This window comes from Lepidochelys kempii, chromosome 6 (genome assembly GCF_965140285.1).
Source record: "Lepidochelys kempii isolate rLepKem1 chromosome 6, rLepKem1.hap1, whole genome shotgun sequence".
Taxonomy (NCBI): Eukaryota; Metazoa; Chordata; order Testudines; family Cheloniidae; genus Lepidochelys; species Lepidochelys kempii.
The window spans coordinates 64,229,133-64,243,018 of NC_136385.1; the positions used below are offsets into that span (position 1 = coordinate 64,229,133).

The 13,886-nt window shown below is 46.0% G+C and overlaps 1 protein-coding gene across 3 annotated transcripts in view; it reads right to left on the bottom strand.

Annotated features, from left to right (window-relative positions):
- Window positions 1-13,886, bottom strand: part of ARG2 (arginase 2) — a 36,608-nt gene that overhangs the window by 2,380 nt on the left and 20,342 nt on the right. For 2 of the 3 annotated variants that reach the window (XM_073348408.2, XM_073348407.2), the window contains exons 4-6: window positions 10,687-10,846; window positions 1,347-1,441; window positions 879-983 (exon numbers count right to left, since the gene is read on the bottom strand). In XM_073348408.2, coding sequence (XP_073204509.2) covers window positions 879-983; window positions 1,347-1,441; window positions 10,687-10,846 — 360 coding nt within the window. Of the gene's footprint in view, window positions 1-878; window positions 984-1,346; window positions 1,442-10,686; window positions 10,847-11,933; window positions 12,112-13,886 lie in introns of all 3 variants that reach the window. The other variant, XM_073348409.2, reaches the window with a different exon arrangement.

Genomic DNA, 13,886 nt, shown 5'->3' on the forward strand with positions numbered 1-13,886 from the left:
AAGCCCTGGGGGATAAAGATGAATGGGACAAGTCATCTAGTTTCCAACTGGCTGCAGACTTGCATTAGTGCAGCAGTTAACTCTGAAAACATTAACTAGGAGGAATTTCCAACCCATAAGGGCTAAAAAAAAAAAAAAAATACGTTGAAGAGTGAGATTCTGTGCCCATGGAAATTCAGGACCAGAGAGTGTGCTTGATATGAACTTTGAAAGCTCCAGCGAGTGCCTTAACATACTAGAAGGCTAACAGTAACTGAGTACAGGGGCAGACCTGGTGCGTTAAGAGCACTTCATTGCTGCTGCCTAGTGCTTACCTCCCCTAACAGCTCTTTAAAGCAAACGAAGTTGTTGTGAGCTACCTAAGCTCTATGGTTACTATGTCTGAGCCACAATAAATGCTGCAGACTTAACCTTTTCCTCACACTTTAGTAGCCAGGTACTGGATTCTTCAAGATGTGGGTGAAGGCACCACTTGCATCCAGCCCACATTTGTAGCAGCTAATAGTTATAGGAGGGCTGTTCCAGACCCAGGGTGAAGTAGTTTCATTTCAATGTCATCGAAGAGCCCAAGGATTAAATCCAACAGACTGGACTTCAATCTTGAAGCATGCTTATTGGAAATTTGCACAGCTGCTAGATGTGCTGTGGATAAGACTGTCACTCAGCTACGTATCACCAGCAGTAACTGAGCACTCCCTTTCCTTTTAAATAACTTACAGAAAGCAGAGAAAGAGGAGGAGTGTGCTGATAAATAGTGGTGTGGAAAGTAATACGTCAGACCTGCACGGGTTATCCGAGATTCTCTAACAGCTTACAATTCAGGAACTCATGTTTTGTCTGACACAAGCAGCGTCTGTTCATCTTCAGTGACAAGGTACCTGCTCATTAGTTGTTCAAATGTCCTTTCCATAACTTTCTGGATTCCAAGGCGATCAATGTCTCTCATTGAGAAATACTGAATGTCATAGTTCTTCAAAATATAGCTGTTAAAAGAAAATGTTAAAACTTTCTTGCTTTTGGCTAAAATGTTTAGTACAGTGATTCTCAAACTTTTGTACTGGTGACCTCTTTCACATAGGTGGGTTGCACCAGAGGCTTGCTTTTAATTAAAAACACTTTAATATATTTAACACCATTATAAATGCTGGATGTGAGGTGGGGCTGACAGCTCATGACCCCCCTGTAATAATCTCCCAACCCCCAGTTTGAGGACCCCTGGTTTAGTACTTTAAACCTCAAACCCTCACCACCAGCCCACGCCATTTAAATATATGGCACTAGCAAAAGCAACTTCAAACTTCACCAGTAAGAAAAATCCCTCCCCTCCACAGTGGTCTTGCACTTACTGTTCAGCAGGATCCACATCCCTCAGACCAATGTAGACAATATCCGATGTTGAGAGGCAGGGCTTTAGCCAGGAAAAGCCAGGAAGCAGCGGCATCTGCAAGCAGAGAGGGGTGTATATAGCTATAAAGTGACTTCTAGTGCCATCTGTTTAACAAGCTTCCAGTTCACAATGGAAATAATTTTAGGGACTTGTTAAAAGTTTTGACTTTCACTTCCTCATGCTACCCTCTCTCCTCCCAGAGTGAAATCCTCAAGGGGACAGAAAAGCAAGGTCTAATAGACTGGGAACAGGACTACATGAAGATTTCTTAACAATCTCAGCCTTGCCCCTTTCATACTATTTGTTCTAAGACAAACAGCAGCATTTAAGGAACATAAAAAAAAAATGAAGTACCTAGTATTGTCTTATGCTGCTGGCTGCCTAGCAGTGTAGGGAAATAGGGGGCTGTTTCTATTCCTGCTTGAACAATAACTTGCTCCATCATTGATCATGTCACTTAACCTTTCTCCCTCAGTTATACCCATTTCACAGATGGGTACTAGTACTTGACAAAAGGTATCTTTAAGGCACTTAGATCTATGCACAAGAGGCACTACAAGATCATAACTATGTACATGAGACTGTACCATTAAAGGTAGAATCAGCTCAACAGTGGGGGGGGACCCCAGAAGTTGTATGCTATGAAATGCCTTTGGTAAAAGGGAATACCTCACATTAATGGGAGTTGAGCTAGAAAGCAGACTTCCTAGGGAGTAAGACTGTGGCAGCAAGTGTCAATAGAGGAGGAGAGGGTCAACTTAAATGATAAAGCAATTGTGTCAATAATGATACACCCTCATCCAGTTCTGGTCAAACCCTTCCATTGCCTGAGAATAGCAGATTGGCGAGGCCTTTGTACTACAGGGGGCTGAAAATGTCTGCTCTTTTGTACCTTTCATACAAGGATGCAAATAAGTTGCGGGGGGGGGGGGGAGGGAATCAACATTATCCCCATTTTACTGATTGGGAAACTATAGCTCTCACCATAGTACCTGAGAACCTCAACTATTAGTGAATTTATCCTCCTGTGGGGCACGGAAGTATTAGTTCTATTTCACAGATGAGAACTAAGCCATACAGAGAAAGTAACTTAAGGGCATTCCAGGATTCTGAGACATTAACTCAGCTCTCTCCAGTCCCAGCCCACTGTCTCTCCATGGAGGTTTTCCCACCCCCAATCACAGTTAGTGATTAGTGCAGAGTCTCAGCAGTGCAATGAAAGCAGGGCCCGCACACAACATTTTGTCACCTGAGGCAGGGAACTCAAATGACGTCCCCATGTCCCCTCGCTTGGGCCAAAACTTTGAAAGGTCTCAATTCTGCCATCTTCCTGTTCTACTCCTCTCATGCTACTTCTCCTTTATTGGGGTACCTAACAACTTAAGTATCAGGGTAGCCATGTTAGTCTGTATCCACAAAAACAACAAGGAGTCCAGTGGCACCTTAAAGACTAAACAGATTTATTTGGGCATAAGCTTTCATGGGTGTAAAAAACCACCTTCATCTGAGGAAGTGGTTCTTTACCCATGAAAGCTTATGCCCAAATAAATCTGTTTAGTCTTTAAGGTGCCACTGGACGACTCCTTGTTTTTCTAAAAACTTAAAATGCCTTGTTCAAAAATTTTAAGTAACTTTCAAATGCCTGAACAGCAAATGTAACTTTTCTTGTCTGCATAGTAAACACTGGCATTTTTATCTGTTTGCATAATCGAAGTGGTGCTTTCTGTGCCTTCTCGGTTACAAAGATCTGAACTGCTTCCTGAAGGTCCACTGTCTGGGCCAGTTCATGCTCTACTGAGATGGTTGCAAGGCTGACCAGCCGCTCCTGTGTCATTGTGGAGCGTAGATGTGTTTTTATTAACTTCAGCTTGGAGAAGCTGGGTTCTCTACTGGCAACTGTTACAGGAAGTGTCAGAAGTATGTGCAGAGCAACAAAAGCATTTGGAAAGAGGGCCGTCATCTTATTTGTGCACCTATATTCCAGAACAGCCTTTGGAGTTGATCCTGCTGAAATGTATCTTGAAAGGGCTTTCAGTTCATCACGTAAATCACTCGCATCAATATCACGCATGTCATCATGTGTCAAAACGGTCTCTAGTGCCCTGCACTGCTGATGTAGGCCTTCTTCAGGTATAGTGAGGAGTTTTGGAATATCATACAACATCCCACATATACTGCTGTGTTCCTTGAGCTGCATGAAACGTTCAGCTGACTGTATTGCACAATCTAGCACCTGATTAAAGAACTCAACTTTGAATTGTTGTTTGGGGTCTCTTATGGGATTATCCCATGCCTTGTAATCAAAAAGAGTCTTCTCTGACTCTTATTTTCCCACCCATTCAAGAATACAGCTTCAGTGTGAAGTTCCTCTGCCAACTTCTGTGCACTCTTCAGAAAGTTTTGAAATCCCTCATCTGACTGGTAAGACAGTAGGTATGACTTTGCTTTGTCCAGTTCTTCCATTGCTCCAGATAGATCAAGGTCAACACCTTCGAGTCTCTTGCTTACAACATTTATTTCAAACAGTATGTCATGCCACAACACTAAGCCACACAGAAGTTTGAAGTTATATATGTTTCTGGTGATTCCATTTCCCTCTGCCACTGTTCTCCCACAAACAGTTCCTGTCATAGCATTATCCTCCATAATGGCAACTATGGCGTCATCTATCTTCCCAATTTGGTGTTTCGAGTGGAGGCGATAAAGCCTATGACTTTCCCATCGTGTGGCACTCAGTGGTTTCAGTGTCAGAGAGGATGTTCCCAGATGTTGCTTCAAAATTTTGCATCAATGAGTTGATGCAGAGAGAAATACATAGATGTTTTGAATTACATTAAAAAATTCAGCAGCCTCACTCGAAGCTGGTGCTGCATCACTGACCACCAAGTTCAATGACTAAGAACTGCATGGGACAAAAAATGCTTGAGGGTTTAACTCTCAGATCCGTGTCTGCACTCCCCTTCCTCTCATGTCGGCAGCATTATCATAGCCCTGACCTCTCATGTCAGCTATCGCAATTGCCATGTCTTCCAGCTTTTTAAGAAGCACATTTGTCATACCAGCTCCTGTAGTATCATCAAATGTCAACAGATTCTAGAAAATGTTCTCTGACAGTCACCATTGCAGGAACATTTGCACTAGGTTCTGTTGTTACAAAATGCACCATTCAAGTCATTTGTTCCATATGGCTGATGTCAGGTGTGCAGTCCAGACTAACAGAGGAATATCTTGCTGACTTCAGATCTGCCACAATCTTCTGTTTGACTCTTGTTGCCAGAAACTGTATGATCTCATTTTGAATGGTTTTTCTAAGGTAGTGGTGCGTGTACATTTCTTGGGTGGTGACTCTTCTGGTGCTCCTGGAGATCATCATCAAACTCAGCCATCAGCTGCGCAATTTTAAGGACGTTTCCATTGTTTGGCACATACTGCTGATTTGAAGTGCCACACAGTGCTAGGTTTTGGGTAGCAAGCACTCTCACAATGGCAATGAGCCTTTTCAGATCGTTTTGCCAGTAAAGAGACTCTGACACAATCTTCTCTTGATGCTGATAGTCTATGCTTGATGCTGATAGTCTATGGTGCCCTTTAACCTTGGTCTCATCTCAAGCTCTTTCCACCTACGGAATGCTCTCTGGTGATTTGCTGCCTTCTCATGGCATGCCAGATTTCTAGCCAGATTTTTCCAGTCCTTTGTTCCTGTAGAAGCCAATGTGGCTGGAACATTAGACTGGAAGACTGTTTTTGCAATAAACACAGTATGCAGCATTCTGGGGTTTTGAGTACATAAAAGCCATGGCCTCTCCACTTTGTCACCACTGGGGATTTCACGCCAGTAATGTGTTGGATGGAAACTTCTATTTTCATGGTCTTCGGGGAACATTTGGGGAACTTGAAGTTTTTCACTTGCTGTGGCCCATGCAGTACAAGGAAGTCCCTCAGGCTACAGCTCAAGTGGGTCCACAGTCCTGGATCATCTAGACTTAAGGAACTGAAGTCAGCAGCAGCTGTTTCTTGCGCCTCCACCACACTCTTCTCTGATGTACACTTTTCTTCAGGAATGTGCATGGTTACATCCATTTGAGATGGAGATATGGATGCTGCAGTAGCTACCAGGTCACCTGCACTCTAACTGGAAGATCAGGCATCTCCTCACCACTCACATCCTCACTGCGCCCGGAAGGCTCACCGTGAACGTGTGTCTATACATCTTAGGAGGGCTCCTTCCTGCTTAGATAGAAAAGCTTCCTTTGCTTTCTCTCTTTTTCTGAATGCTGCCCCAGAGGGGTGTTTTTCTTCTTTCACTCATGACTGCTGTTCTGTGCCAGCTATAGTGGCTCTCAACACTCAACTGAAGGGGACAAATAAGCAGGCTGGTAGCAGGGCCTGACTGAGGGAAGATATCAACGTCTTAAGGGCCTGAATGGCTCCTACTACTTCATCAGCTGACTGCCTGTTCTCCTCAAGTGGGTTCAGGGAAGCAGCAGGAAACAGGAAGCTCCATGAGAAGCTGGTGTTAATCAATCCAGGCTCCTGGGGGTGTTAGAGAGGTACATAGAGAGGAGAAGGAGCCTCTTCTCCTTGCAGCTCCAGCTGCTTTCTGTTATTCCCTCTCACCTTTTCTCCTGCCTGCCTGCCATGTCTCTTGTACCCTCCTTCCTCCAGCACAGCACTCCACCATTTCCGTGCATCTAGAGCAGAGAGAATCCATATGCACCAGCAGCAGACACAATTTTCTACAATCTGGGCTCTAGTGGCACCCCCTCCCACAGTCTGGCACCTGAGGCGGCCCCCTCAGTTCGCCTCATGGTAAGGCCAGCCCTGAATGAGAGATGGAATTTAATCCCAGCTCCGACTCAAAATATGGGACCAATTCCTCGACAGCGCTGTCACCTGAATGGACAGATGGACAATAAGGGGAACACTGAATCTGTAGTGCCTGCAGTGGAGCTTATGTGGATGGGCTGCAGAAGTAACAACAGCAAAAGTTTCTCTCTGTCAAGAACTGGCAAAGGCAGATGTGAAAACGATGGCAAACCTCTTTATATAAATAGCATGTACCTCTATCTAGGTGATTAACATGCTGTCTGCTTTATGGGGGCAGAGTTAACTGAATCCTGAGTGGTTTTACACATTTCCAGGAAAGCAGACAATGGCTAACGCAGCTGCTGATCTTTAATGGATAACACAGTGAATCCACTGCTAGAAGTCTACTTCTGACCCACCCGCAGTGAGCTGCATAATCCAGAGGCCCAGGACAGACAAAGCGACTTGAAAAGGGATAAAAAGATGGACCTGTGAACTCAGAGGGTGGGCCACTGACTGAGGTTCAGAGTAAGACAGGCTGTAGGGGGTACAGACTACCTTGTCCAACTCCAGTGATGGGGGTGCCTGAACTTGCAAGGAAAGGCTAAGGTTTAGGGAAGACAATATACATAGAGGTCTGTTTTAATCCTTTTCCTCTCATGGCCCTATGACTACATACTTTGAAGAGGCTGTTCATTGTCCATGCATTTTTTTTATTCCGATCACAGCAAGTCTAGAGCAGGGGTTAAACCCAACTTGGACCTGCTGGTAAACAGGAGTGCAGCAGATCTGGAGACCCAGTCTAAGAGCGGGGTGAACTGCAGATTCTACCCTGAGCAAAGTACAGGCACAAGCCTGTCACTGGGAGAGGGTGTCCATAGAGAGGCAGCCTGTGAGGAGCCAAACGTACAGCTCACGCTGAGCCATGATCGTTGACATCACTAAGTCAGTGACGTAACAGACTAAGCCCAGGATTGGACACTAGGAATCCTCTGCAACTATGATGCTGTGACCTTGGGCAAGACAGAATGTGTAAGACATTACTACCTACTTTAAAGGGCAAGCAGGGACTAGTCAGTGTTTGTACAGCACTTTGAAAAGGTTGTATACTAATACAGCTAGAAGAGTAGAACCAGAGTATTCTTCAGGCTTATGAGTGATCGGTCTGAGTGAAGGGGGACCCAGCAAGAGCTACACAAGTTAGGGGTAAGCTCTCCTCTCCCAGCTATCAGTGCAGTTTATCTATTACACAAGTACAAATAAAAGATTTTGTTCATGCATAATCCCTTCTCTGGTAATTCAGATGTACAGTCACGCCCGCTACACGAAAAGCCAAACCACTGAACTTTCACGTACAAGCTGTTACCGATTAACAAATTATATAAAAACAACGAGGAGTCCTTGTGGCACCTTAGAGACGAACATATTTATTTGGGCATAAGTTTTCGTGGACTAGAACCCGCTTCATCAGACGCATGGAGTGGAACATATAGTAGGGAGGTATAAATACACAGCATATGAAAAGATGGGAGTTGTCTTACCAAGCCGGGGGTCAGTGCTAACGAGCCAATTCAATTAAGGTGGAAGTGGGCTCGTTAGCACTGACCCCCGGCTTGGTAAGACAACTCCCATCTTTTCATATGCTGTGTATTTATACCTCCCTACTATATGTTCCACTCCATGCGTCTGATGAAGCGGGTTCTAGTCCACGAAAACTTATGCCCAAATAAATACGTTCGTCTCTAAGGTGCCACAAGGACTCCTCGTTGTTTTTGCTGATACAGACTAACACGGCTGCCACTCTGAAACCTGTCACAATGATTATATACAGTGTGAAAAGAGGTTATTTTCTTGCACCAGTGGTAAATTCTCCCCCTAAATGGTGGTGTGGTTCAAGGGACCAGAATAAAGGTCTAAAAATAAATCTCCCACCCATCAGCCAGGCCATGATAGCCATCAAAATGTGAGATGTCTGCGGTGTCACACCATAATGCTATGAAAAGGTTCTGTCAGCTGCCCTGGTTCTGCAGTGATGCATCCGATGAAGTGAGCTGTAGCTCACAAAAGCTTATGCTCAAATAAATTGGTTAGTCTCTAAGGTGCCACAAGTCCTCCTTTTCTTTTTGCGAATACAGACTAACACGGCTGCTACTCTGAAACCTGGTTCTGCACTGTTACAGGTGGAGGTAGGTGGCCTAAAGTGGGGAGGTTTCTATGCAGTCTTGGGTGCTCTGATACCTGCCTGAGCTTTCTGTGGGACATTGGGGGTGAACCCCACTCAGACCCCCTCCCTCCCACCACAATTCATGCAGCCACCTCTCCTAAATTTAGGTGGATTTTGCCTTAGCAGGGCTCCTCCTCGCGGCTGCCACCATCATCCTGGACTGCCTTGGCCTCAGAAAGCACTCAGCTGCTGTTGTTCCTCCAGCAGTTCTAGGAACCTTGCTCTTCTCTCTCCCCTCCTCTTTAAGGGAGGGAGCCAGCTGAGCAGACCCCAAACCAACTGTTGGGTCACAGGAGTCAGTGGAGTCTAGTCCTTTTCCCACTGGGGAGGGGGAAGGGGAAACAAGGAAACAAATCTGAGGGACCCAGGATCTTGGAGCCTGCTCCTTTCCCCTGTTGTGAAAGACCTATTGGGCTTTGTCCCCTCCTCCATCCAGAAGCAACTGCTGACTCTTGGCCAGGTGAGCTCCTTCTCTCACAGGCTTCTCTGTTCCTTGAGAGAAAGACAGACGGGGACCCAGAGCTGTCACAGGAAGGTCTCCTTCCCCCGCTGACCCATTTTCTACTGGGTGTAACTGGAGGTAAATGCTGACTAGTTATTTCCAGGCTGGACTTTTCAAGGAGTGGCTAGCTCATTACATCAAGTGGTCTTACATTAACTGGGGCCTTCCCTCTGAGGAGTCTGAGTGTTTTACTAACCTCATGCAGGGATTACTGCAGCTCTCTCTGGCATAGAAAGCAGCAGCTAGTTAACAGTTCACATAAAGAAGATTATTCAAATGCATCCCAAGGAGAAACAGGATGGAATTACCAAGATCAGATCTGTGTAATGCACAGCAGACCCCAGGGATCTCATATTTTGATGGCTCTCACATGCTGGCCTGGCTGATGGGTGGGAGACTTGGTGTTTAATGTGGAGACACTTTATTTTGGTCCCTTGGACTATACTACAGATGCTCCTTCAAGGTTTCCAATGCACAAGTAGAACTAGTTTAGCTTGCAGGATCTGCTGGGAGTTCAGTTCAGGGTGGTTTGGCTGCATAATTTCCTTTCCATTGTGTGTAATATGGCACTGAACACTTGTTTCAAACAGTTACATCCTTCCTTTAAGGACAGCCTGATGCATAACCTGCAGGTACCCAGTACGTGCTGAATACACATACTGACAAAGTAGGATACTGTGAAGAGAGCCAGATTTACTGCATTTCCAGCCGCTGTTCTCAGCCTGCAGGCGGTGACCCTCTCCTATTCCCTAACCTGGAGCCTAGGCTGAAGTAGACATGCTCACTTCTAACTAGGTCCCTGATGCAGATGCCACAGACACTGTACTGGTTACCATGGCAGCCCCTATAGTATGCTATAAGAACTTGTACGAGGGCTTCCAGGCTGCAGCCGAGGCAGTGTGGTTATTAAATGCCCTAGGTGTACCAATATCGAGCCTCTTTTCGGGCTGCTGCAGAAGCAGGCCGCTCTTCTTGTGCCTTTAAAGATAATGGTCATCGTCAGCAGGGCACTTCGCCAAGCAGGCTGCAAGCAGCCCTGAGCTGTAACATTTACTAGAACGTCTAGAGCTACAGCAATGTATCAGGACAGCCCATGCAGGCCCTGCCCCCGACAGGCTCTGAGGTGGTCAAAATATGGAACAGTTCCAAATAGAGATGTACAAGGGGAGGGTAAAAGGCATGTGAGCTATGCAGGGATGAGCTCGGCACAGCTCCTATGGGCTCAGATGGGGGAGGCTCCCTTTCTGGCTCACCCAGCAGGACTGCTGCCTGCGCACTCCAACAGTCTCCGTGCATTGGCTACAAGAATATGCAGGCTCCACACAGTGTCCAGTTGCTGGATTGGAGCCTTTACTGACGCATTAGGTCTGTTTTAGCACAGGAGACTGAGTGGCAATGGGATATGAAGCCTCTCACCTTCAACTTCAAATCCTGATCAAGCAACTTGTGACATGGGCTCATGCTCTCCATCCAGTTCCTAGCAGATGTGCCTATCACAAAATCCACTAGCACCCCAGCAGTAAGTGCCCCCTAGGTGACAGTATCTACAAAGAGGCCAAGAGCTGAATAAGGAATGTCTCTCTCAGCACTAGCAGTTAGTAGATTATAAACATAGGATGCCTGTAACTTTATCTTATCTAGGGGATAAACGGGAGATCAACCTCAGGGGCAGGTAAGTCAGCACCTTTCACCAGAATTGAAATTAAACAAACAGTGTGCTGTACAGTAACCTCTCCCTCCCTCCAAACAAAACCTAAAGCCACTTACTTTATTCTGGAGCTCTCGTAACAGAAATGAGACTGGCTGTCCATGGAGGTTTCCAGATTGAGTTGTGAGAGGGGTGTTGATATCGGCATGTGCATCCACCCAGATCACACAGAGGTGAGGGCACTGCCGTGTGTGGCCACTGATGGAACCAAGCGCCAAGCTGAAAAGTACATTAAACACACGTCCTACTGAACAATTCCAGGGACTATGATAAACGAGGTTGCCACATTTCAAAATGTTCAATATTTGCATTGCAGCATCTCATCCCAGTAAGACCTGCCATCACCACATAAACATCAGTGTGACATGTATCACTATGCATCATGATTCTGCATAAAACTCTGAAGTAGTACACGAGTACTGCGATATGGGGGCAGGGCTTTGCTTTTTCTTCCTTCAGGCTCTCTTACCAAGAGCCCTCCCACCTCTCTAGCCTTCACCTGTCCCAGGTCCAGGTGAGCATCAACAGAACCCATCTCACCCCTACCTAGCAGGCTCATCTTGCACAGTCACCAACCGAACTCTGTTGGCTCCAGCCATTTTGCCTCATTTCAACACAGCCCACCTCCTCCCTGCTGTTCCCAGTCTGGGGGCAGAGACAGAAGAGGGATGTGACATTTGGAGAATGGGAAAGAAGAGGATATGGAGGTAGACTTAGGACTCTCTCTCACCACAGCACTCCCTAGCCCCTCCCCCCAAATCCTTTAGGAACTAGCTGGTCCCCAAAGAGTTACACACCTGTCCTAAGGGTTAGTGTCCTGCAAGCTCCCTAAAAATATGTCCACAAAAGTCAACATGGGTGAAGCTGACCATATGAATTCCCTCAAAAAAGGGCAGCTTCATTTGTTTTTATTACTTGCAGCTTCCAAAAGAATTTGGAAACAAGTCACTGCTGTCTGTTACTTTCTAAGATCACTTTTTTATTGCTTCTTTTATTCTGCTGGTTCTTGGAGTCACAGAATTAAAGACAAAACAAATATTATGTCCCCACATGGTACTGCCAGGAAAGTAGGAAGGGGCTTTCAACACTGCAGGGCCTGGGAGTAGCAGATACTCACAGCAACATCATCACGCAAGCAACTTTGACACTCTCCCAATCTATGCCTTGCAGAGCTTCTATGGCCCCAGACCCCTCATCCTTTCATCTCAGTTTTGATTTACACCAAAGGAGATACACCACCTCAAACAGTTAACTGTCAATCTGTGACATTCAACGGCAGCCACCACTCTCATCCAGCTTGACTCACCTATGGTCACCTCCCATGGTTACACAGCTGTGTCCAGCAGCCACTGCTCCGCTCACAGAGTCAGCCAGCACCTGGCTGGCTAATCCCACAGAGCGTGGGTATTTGACCAGGTTGTTATACAGCTCATCATTGGGCACTTGAGTGAAACTCAGATCTCCAAAATCATACACTCGGCAACCTGGTAACACACAGAGCAGCAAAAAGGTGGATTAAGTCTGGATTCAAATGCCCCAAAAGGCATTCTAAAAACCTAGTCATTGTGAGAGTGTAATGCTGAAAGAAACAGGTGCTCCCCACCCTATGCCCTGCAGCTCACCAGTAACTATTAGGATATTGCCCTACCAGACACCGCCCGACCTTACTGCATCAATAGCACTGATTCAGCCATTAGAAAGAGCTCTGAAATTTCCAGCCAGCTCTGGCTGGAGTTAAGTGTGTTACAAAGAGAAACTGCCTCAGGGCTCCCATCCCACTGGGCACAGCAAAACACAGCAACAGAGCTATGAGATTCTGAGATACATATTCAGCAGATGGCGAGGGTTGCAAAATAAACAAGAAATTAGAGATGGCTTCCTGAAAGACTCCCCTGGTGTGTGCACACCTACCCACTGACGATTAAAAGTATTACCATTTTAGGGTCTATTTACATGGACAGTGAAAGGGGTGGGGTGGGAAAACAAGACATTATATATATATATATATATATATATATATATATATATATATATATATATATATATATATATATATATATATATATATAAAGGCAACACAGCCAGTCACTAAGTATCAAGTGTCTTGGGCTGATGGAGCTCTGAATCATTGAAATTTTCCACGTTCTTTTGATCTGTCACAGGCTCAGAACTTTGATGATGTTCTTTACAAATGTATCCAGATCTGTCGGAATTCCCCCGGCGTATCAAGACAAGGACCTAGCTGAAGATAGGCAGCTATGTTTAAGTAACTTACAGTGGCACAGGGACAGCAGATATAGAAGGGCAGTTTCCTGCCTGTTATACAGTGCAAAGGAGTAGAGGGCTGCTGAAAAATGAGTACAGGGTGAAGAGTAAAAAGCCCCAGAGACATAAGAACCGCCTTTTTGGCTCTCTCTTACAGGACGTTAATTTGTGTCCAGGCAGAATGACTTTGTGCCTTTATGCCATGTTCTGAGATTGCTCAGGACACCACCACATATCATGATGCTACAAGACCAGAGAAAAACCATTTGGGAGTCCTATTAATCCTGCACATTGGACAGACATGGAACTCAAGTGCTGGAATTTTTTCCCTCAGCAGTATCCGTAGCAGACTGGCTCTGGCACCCCCTGGAGGGGCACACGTACGCTGCGGTATATGAAGCACTGCCGGCTCCCCCCACCCTCAGTTCCTTCTTGCTGGAAACTCTGACAGTGGGGAAAGAGGGCGGGTTGTGGAACGTACATGAGCAACTCATCTCGAAGAACACCAGTTACAGAAAAGGTAACTGTCTTTTCGTCAAGTGCTTGCTCATGTCCATTCCAAGTGCCAACAGAGGTGGGTAGGAGTTCATGGACATTTAGATTGCAACACAGCTCTGCCAAACCCAATGTCATCTCTAGCTTGCTTAGTGATGGCATAGTGCGCCGTGAATGTGTGAACTGAAGACCACATCGTGGCTCTGCACATGTCCGGGAGGGGAATGTGCGCCAGGAAGGCCTCCGAGGACACCTGAGCTCTGGTCGAGTGGGCCCTCACGATTGGCGGTAGTGGGACCGGGGCCAGCTCGTAGCAGTGTTGAATGCATGAGATGATAGTTGAAAATCCTCTGCGATGACACCAGAAGGCCCTTCATCCTCTCTGTCATGATGAAGAGGTGGATCAACCTGTGGAAGGGCTTGGTATGCTCCAGGTAAAACACCAGGGCACGTCCGACGTCCAGAGCATGCAGCCTCCTTTCCTCCCCAGTGACTTGGG